At 35.8% G+C, this 8361-nt stretch overlaps 2 protein-coding genes across 2 annotated transcripts in view; both read right to left on the reverse strand.

The window, feature by feature from the left end:
* The window catches only part of LOC132185309 (LEAF RUST 10 DISEASE-RESISTANCE LOCUS RECEPTOR-LIKE PROTEIN KINASE-like 2.1), a 1959-nt gene extending 1108 nt beyond the window's left edge, over window positions 1–851 (reverse strand). The window contains exon 1 of the mRNA XM_059599101.1: window positions 23–851. Coding sequence (XP_059455084.1) covers window positions 23–851 — 829 coding nt within the window. The remainder of the gene's footprint in view (window positions 1–22) is intronic.
* Window positions 852–1544: 693 nt separating this feature from the next.
* On the reverse strand, window positions 1545–8361 carry LOC132185310 (LEAF RUST 10 DISEASE-RESISTANCE LOCUS RECEPTOR-LIKE PROTEIN KINASE-like 2.1). The gene is made up of 2 exons (XM_059599102.1): window positions 7548–8361; window positions 1545–2769 (listed from the first exon to the last, which is right to left on the reverse strand). The coding sequence occupies exons 1-2, from the start codon at window positions 8359–8361 to the stop codon at window positions 1649–1651; spliced, it is 1935 nt and encodes a 644-aa protein (XP_059455085.1). The 3' UTR covers window positions 1545–1648.

Genomic DNA, 8361 nt, shown 5'->3' on the forward strand with positions numbered 1-8361 from the left:
AAGAGAAGAGAGCATAGCATACCTTTCATTTGAATCGGACATGTATCATTAGATTGCCATTGGTCACGGCAATAGCAGACAAACGCCCCCGTGGAGTTAGAACCACCGCATACCCCACCTGAATCCTCACACCCCCTACAGAGAATCCCCAATCCATTGCTGTATTCCACCTCAAAACCTTGAACCATTGCTTTCTCAACTGCCGGGCCTCCACCCTGAGGGTCGTCAAGAAGAGCAATAGCACTAGTATTCCGGAGAATCGGAACCTGGATATTGTTGTCGCAATCCCTTCTAAGTCGTGCATGTAATTCGACGCCCAATGGCGATTCGTTTTCCAGGAAATAAGCATTAAATTTCCCATCAGGAGCTCCTTTGCTGCAATTAAATCTATTTCGTAGTGCAGGTATGTTGTTGTCTTGAACAGCAGGGCAGCCGTAGAGTTTAGTTAAGTTTTGATCGGTTGAAGTGTAATGAAACAAAGTGTAATTCAAGGTTGTATTTCTCAACTCTAGAGGTGGAGAACAAGGACCATCCAAGAGGTCCAACCTTGAAATGGTAAAGGTTGGATAAGATTTGTTGATGTTTAGCACGCGGAAGTCTAGACCTTCAAATCCCATAACCGGGTACTCATCATCAGTTTCGTGGCAACTGAGCTCGTGCCCTGGATGACCGCAATATTCAGGTCGGCCGCCGCCCCAGAAAGGGAACGAAATGTTGACGCTTCCACAGGCATATGTACTGTTGCACACCACAAAAGGATCATCTTCGTCGCAGTAAGACGGCGGTAGTATTGTTAAGAAGGAGAGGAATAGGATGATGATGATGGAAGAAAGAGAGAGATGGAAATCCATTGTTTACAAGATCAAGTGATCAGAGATGGGTTTGGAATTGGAGGAAATGTAATATATGTTGAATGGTGTGAGAGATGGGCGACGGGTTTTGTCACATTACCAATTTACATGCTGACCATTAGTTTTAACTTTGACTGAGAAAGGTGACATTGACTTGGACCGTAAGTCCCCCACTAGAAAGTTCGCAGTAAAATGGCCGAAGGTGAGGTTACGAAAAACAGACTAGAGTCCAAATCAAGGAATTTTGGCCCCTTTTCAATTTTTTATTTTAGTGTTAATAAAAAATGATTTATGTGATTTTAAAAAAAAAAATTAAGAGAAATGTGAAAAACGTTGTTTGTTATTTTTAGTCTTTATTTAAAAATATATTTAAATCATATATAGAAAGGAAAATGGAACTTTTTCTTTGCTCTACCATTTATCCACGCGGCCCAAATCCCATGCAAGCCGATCACCCCTTCGACCCATATTATTCTAATCCTACCCATTTGACTAGTCGAGTCCAGGCCTGCCCAGAGGAGTTGAAAAAAGAAAACATGAGAGCACTCTTAACTCAAGTAATCAAGTAAAATTATGGTAAATTTTAAGTGCTTTTGATATTGTATAGGGCTTTCCTATTAGTTTTAATTCATTATACAATCATTTAGTACAACTTCTTACATGAAACTCTGCAACAAATTAACAAGACTCACATCATTGTAAATTCAGGCTGAAAGCTATAACGACAGATATTATGATATAGCCAAGGTTTGCCAATCAAATTTAGTTGTCTTTAATAGTAAATGCGCATATTAGCATCAAAGAATTACCTGCGATGTCTCCGTTGTAGTTGAAAGATCTGCTGGTGATCTTGGTGGGGAAGAGAAGAAAGGCTTGGGTGGGATTTGTAAGGAATCGAGGCTTCCTTCTAACATATTCACAACTTTACTCATTGGTGGTCGGTTTGAGGGGTCAGTTTGTATGCACCACAAACTTACTATTATCATCTTCCTTGCTCTTTCTTGATCTTCTTCATTCATAAGGCCCTTCAATCCAAGCTCTTCATCTAGTTCAAGACGCTTGTAAATCCAATGTGGAAAAAATAATTCACTACTACGATCAACCCCGATATCAATATTCTTTCTCCCCCCAACCATTTCTGAAACCATCATTCCGTAGCTATAAACATCTGACTTATGAGAAACCCCCCCAATATTTCTACAAACTAGTTCTGGAGCTACATATCCTATAGTTCCTCTTGCACCCAACATGGATATGATACTCTCTTCCTTCGAGCATATTTTTGCAAGGCCAAAATCAGAAATTTTTGGGCAAAAATTCTCATCCAAAAGAATGTTATGAGGTTTTATGTCAAAATGCAAGATTCGTGTATTGCAACCTCTATGTAAGTACTCTAGTCCACGAGCAATGCCAAGTGCAATCTTGTATATAGTCTCCCATTCCAAGTGACAATTAGCCTTGGAGTGATTTTCTTTGTATATGAACTTCTCGAGAGATCCATTAGGCATAAACTCATAGATAAGAGTTCTTTTAGAACCCTCAAAGCAAAAGCCCATAAGAGTGACAATGTTGACATGAGAGGTCCTACTAATGCTTGCAACCTCGTTAATGAATTCATCTCCATTACCTTTTGATTCTTTCAAAACCTTCACTGCCACAAGAGAACCATCTTGTAACTTTCCCTTGTAGACACCACCAAAGCCCCCTTCGCCTAATTTATCTCTGAAGGAGTTGGTCATTTTCTTGATATCTGAATAACTGTATCTTCTAATGGCAAGAGGTCCATTGTTCCTTAAAAAGGCCTCCACACTCTTGTGGGTTTCACTTTCCTTCCTCCAAAATGAAATAATTTTACTTGATGAGAGCTTTCTTTTGAAGCAGCATATTGTAACCATTAAAACTCCAATTCCAGCAGTGACTGTAATCAAATAATAGAAAATTATGAAATTAAGTGGTGCATAAACCAAAGTAATTCAAACTAGATATTGAGGGTGTTCTAGCTGAACCTTAATAAAATCACAAATTCTTGTCGTGTTACCAACTAAAAATGAAGAAGAAAATTATAAGGATGACCTAGCATATCCAGTACCTCAAGTAGAGTAAAAGAGTTAACTTTTGATTGATAACGAGCAGTGGGCCTCTAAAGAAAATCATAAATTATGAAAATTTATCTATCACCAGCCATAGGGACCAAAAAAAAAAAAAAAAAAAAAATTGTCATAAGACAACTCAATACAAGTTGAAAGATAAGGCAAAAAGTTAAAAAAGAAGAAGAGGGTTTTAATTTTAATATAGCAATATAATAATTCTTTTATTGCATTAAATAATACTCCAAGTTGGTGCCAATGCAGTGATTACCAATACTAATAGTAGAACCTTATATGATTGCATGAAATAATAGTCAAGGATTTGATAAATAGCCACACCCCACGGAAGTGGTGTAAAAGGAGCTGCTATTTATGTGTTGAAGAAACCACAGATCACCTCAGATGCAATAATTTATGTAAGCTATTCAAGCAAGCATCTTAACGTTAATATCAACAAGAAATTCAATTGAAGAAGTATCTTACCTAATGGAATAATTATCTTTGCTCTCCAGTTGAGCTTTGCTGCTTGTAAAGTTGTAGAGAAATATTAGTTTTAGTTGAAATAACAAAACATTTAAGTGAAAGACAAACATAACCAAATTGACATGCTTTGCGTTATACATGTGTGAGTGTAAAATGATACAATCCCACATTAGAAATATGTAAGAAGCGTGAGTAGTAATTAATATAACGTGATTGCATCCAAACCCTTAAGCCTAAGCTTTTGGGGTTGAATGATGTCTCAACATGCTATAATATAGGTTTTTATAAAAAGACTTCCCAAAGTATCAATCTCCTTAACAAGTGGTATCAGATCAGATGGAGTAAGGACAAAAGTGCGTGACGCGAGTAAAAATCACATAGCTCACAACCACATGGCAAGAAGTCGTTGAGTATACATGTGTGATTGTAATATCGGAAAGATGTAAGAAGTGTGAGTAATTAATATAGCCTGGTTAAGTAAAAACCCATAGGCTTAAGCTTTTGGATTGAGTGATGTCTCAACATATTATATCATTGTTTTACTAAAAGACTCTCAAAGATATCAATCTCCTTAATAGTTTGAAATCTCAATAGTATTTAACAAAGGTCTGTGAAGATAACTCCACATATATCTCAAAAAGATTCATAATAAGAAAGTTAATTCTATTTCAAATAACCTAAAGGGAGCTGAATTTAAATCAGCTAAAACTAGTGCTCGCATTGTATAACATTTAACTAAAAGACGAACATATATAGCTAAATATATGTACGTAAGATGTGTGAGTGATTAATATAGCATGATTGCGTCCAAACACATAGGCCTAAACTTTTGCATTGAGTGCTGTCTCAACATGCTATAATATAAGTTTATAAAAAAAGACTCCTTAAAATATCAATTTCCTTAATAAGTGGTATCAGAGTTGATGGAACGAGGACAAAAGTGTGTAATGTGGACAAAACCAACATAGCTTACAACCATACATAAGAAAGAGATTGTTGAGTATACATGTGTGAGTATAATATTGAAAAGACATAAGAAGTGTAAGTGGTTAATATAGCATAGTTGAGTCCAAACTCATAGTGTAAAGCTTTTGGGCTGAGTGCTATCTCAACATACTATATTATTGGCTTACTAAAATATTGTCAAAAGCATGAATGTCCTTAATAGTTCGAAATCTCAATAGTGTTTAACAAAGATCTGTGAACATAACTCCACATATATCTGACAGACAAAAGTTAATTATACTCCAAATAACCTAAAGGGAGCTTAATGTAAATCAACTAAAACTAGTGCTAGCATTGTGCAACATTCTCAAGTAGTAGCATTCTCTTATCATTCAAAAGACAAAGACAATGCTACTTGAGAGGGACTAAAATTGTAATATATATAGTGTGGGGAAAAATATCTCCTAGTGGGCCTCACACCTTCTACACATATTTACAAAATGCCCTCACCACTCACCTAATGACACCTAGGCACTTCATTTTGTACTAGAGGATAAAAGGGGGGCTTTTCCCCTTTCTCAAATTGTCCAAATTTTTTTGACGTTAAAATTTTTAGACAACACTACCCTTCTAAATGCACTAACGAGAGAAAATAGAGGGGTTTGAAATGGAAATGATCATTTTCCTAGAAAAGGAGGAGAAAGAAGAAAGAATCCTCTTCTACTTCTCCCTCCCAGCTCTCTCCCTTGAAAATGATTAATCCGCAAAGACTCACCTCTCTCCCTCTCTCAAATGCACAGAGACTCAATTCTCTCACTCTCTCAAGTTTCTCCATATCTTTGTCCTCCTCCAAGAAACTTATATTTCTAACACATATCGGTTCATTAGAACCTATTTCCTATTTTTTTTTTTCATTACATAAAAAAAAAAAAAAAATACTAACTTAAGCATCGGAGAGTTTTCAGCCCCAACCGAAGACTCTCTGATCTTGCCTTTATTTTGCAGGATCATCAATGATGTACAGAACGTCCTCATATAGTGGAACCATGAAGAAAAAGCTCCGAAACAACGGATCCTTGAACAGAAAACGCACCAACATATAGAATTTGTTTCATAAGATAATTTAACATAATTTTATGGAACAAGTATTTAGGGAGTGTTTGACAAACCCTTCTCCACCATTTTGCCTTTGTTATTGTAGCTGACGTCAGGGACAAAGCCAAAGATTTTAACGGGGAGGGGCAAAAAAATTATATATGAAATTGATTTATAAAATCAATTTTTAAACCGAAAAAATAATACAAACATAGCAATATTTGAAATAAAGTTTATTAAGTTCATAATCAAGTAAAATACTAAAGGCAAAATTAAAAGCAATGCTATGGGTACAAGATGTTTACAATGAGACGTGGCATATTCATATTGCTTAAAAAATTAAGAACAAATTTGAGTGTAGCTGGACATGAATTTGCGTATTGGGGTGGTTTTCAGACATATATATGGTGTTTGATGTGAAAGCTAGACGTGAATCGTGAATGTTTGGGGTGGGTATCCTTGTAATTTTAAGTGATTCGACAACAAGAAAGTTGGGTTCAACTCCAGGCTCCAGCTTTTGCAGAAACTTGAGTTCATAAAAAAAGGTGAAAAGATCAAGAAACTAGTTTGAGTTTTCTTTTAGTGAGAAATCAGAAAATGTGAGCGTGCATCTAGTTGCAGGCAAACATGTTCGTCTATCTCCTTCATTTTTCAAATGCTCAAAGAATCTGGTTGCAGATTAGTTTGCACTTTGCAGCGTAAGTCCCGACTCATCTCTCGAATTCAAAATTTTTTCTAATGGGTAGGGCCAAATAAGTTTACAATCAAAATATACCTTGTAAACCCCTTTTCGGCTTTCTCCCGCTTTGTTTAGAAAAATAAAATAAAATACAATATATATATATATATTGTAAAAAAAATTCTTAGCTCGGCTGATGTGAATTGATGTGAATTTTTTTTTTTTTTTTTTTTTTAAAAAGTGAAAAAAAAAAATTATTATTTTGTAGTAATTTTTTAATTTAAATAATAGTAAAAAGTAAATTATGTGATATAAATCATGAAAATGTAAGAATATTTTGATTTTGATTTTTTTGAGAAAATAAAGTATTAATAGTGTTGAAGGAAGAGAAATGGGTTGCCAAACAGTTCTTATTAGCTTATTTGTAGTTTGATCTATGACCCGTCATACTAAGTGTGCACGTTTTAATTGTAATTTTACACTCGTCCGTAATTTATAAATAATCAATAATTTGGGTTGGCTTCAACAAATTATTTGTAGAGAACGAACATCCGTCCATAATTTGGGTTGGCTTCAACAAACTCTCAATCAATATATAGAGGCAGGAAAATTCGTAGCAATTTCCTCGGTTTTGACTGTTGACAAGTTATGGTGTTGACATGGTTAATTAAGCAACCTATCTAAGATAATGAGAGCATTCTTCTAAATTGAACTTTGGGTTTGCGTTTACCAAGAGTCGTCGATCTGATTAGTCTATATAGATCAATTTGCAGCCAAGTTTGAGGTCAATTTAACTTGCAACCTTTTTACACAATATTAAGGAAATTTGATAATTAAGGGGAGACAAGAAACTATTCAAACAATTCACCTTTAGCTTTTTGGCTATATTCGTAAATATTATTCATTTTATTTTTCAAAAAATGAATATAAAAATATTCTCACTTTTATATCACTTCATTCACTTTTTATATTACATTATTTACTTTTTATTATTATTTAAATAAAAAAATTACTACAAGTCAAAATTTTTCCATTTTTCAATACCACTTTTTTATTTTTCTATACTAATTATTACACTAATTTTTTTCCTCACCAACCTTGACTAGTGCAATATTATTTGTCAAACACACTCCTAATGTCATTGTGAGTCCGGTTTATAAGCCTCTCATATTCAGCTCTATTGTTATTTCTCCCGGTATCTTTTATCTATCCTGTGTAGGATCAATTAATGCATGTTTGTTGAATAGGGGATGATTAACTGAGTAGAATGGTAGTAAATTAATTATCTTTTTTACTGGTTCAAGGCTAGAAGCCTAGAACCTCATTAATTCAACCCCAAATTAGTTAAACGGAAAAAAGCCTAATCCAAGAAAGTGAAAAGTGAGAAGAGAAGAGAGCATAGCATACCTTTCGTTTGAATCGGACATGTATTATTAGATTGCCGTTGGTTACGGCAATAGCAGAGAAACTGCCCCCTGGAGTTAGAACCACCGCATACCCCACCTGAATCCTCACACGCCGTACAGGCAGTCCCCAATGGATTGCTGTAATATTCGACCTCAAAACCTTTATCCATCGCTTGATGAACTGCCGGGGCTCCACCCTGAGGGTCTGCAAGAAGAGCAATAGCACTAGTCCGGAGAATCGGAACCTGGATATTGTTGTCGCAATCCCTTGTAAGTGCTTCAACTTGGTTGTTTGGGAGGTATTCGTCTATGAAGTAAGCATTAACTTTCCCATCACCAACTTCTGGGCTGCAATTAAATCTATTTCGGACTGGTATGTCGTCGTTTTGAGGAGGACAGCCGTATAATATAGTTATGTTTTGATTGGTTGAAGCGTAATCAAACAAAGTGTAATTCAAGGTTGTATTTCTGAACTCCGGATGTACAGAACACGGACCATCCCAGAGGTCCGACCTTGCAACGGTAAAGGTTCGAGAAGATGTGGTGATGTTTAGAACGCGGAATTCTATTCCTTCAATTTCGATAACCGGGTATTCATTGTTGAGGCAGCTGAGGTTGTACCCCGGATGACCGCAATATTCAGGTCGGCTACCTCCCCATAAAGGGAACGGAATGTTGACGCCACCACAGTTATATGTACGGTTGCAGACCTCAAAAGGATCATCTTCGTCGCAGTAAGACGGCGGTAGTATTGTTAAGAAGAAGGAGAGGAATAGGATGATGATGATGGAAGAAATAGAGAGATGGAAATCCAT

The sequence above is a fragment of the Corylus avellana genome, chromosome ca6 (genome assembly GCF_901000735.1).
Source record: "Corylus avellana chromosome ca6, CavTom2PMs-1.0".
In the NCBI taxonomy this organism is placed as follows: Eukaryota; Viridiplantae; Streptophyta; class Magnoliopsida; order Fagales; family Betulaceae; genus Corylus; species Corylus avellana.

Bases quoted from the DNA above. Each gene is read 5' to 3' on its own strand.
- LOC132185310 (XM_059599102.1), bottom strand. From the start codon at position 8,361: ATGGATTTCCATCTCTCTATTTCTTCCATCATCATCATCCTATTCCTC. The intron at 2,770-7,547 runs GTATGCTATGCT...ATTTGATTACAG, and splicing joins ATGTCCGATTCAAACGAAAG to TCACTGCTGGAATTGGAGTT.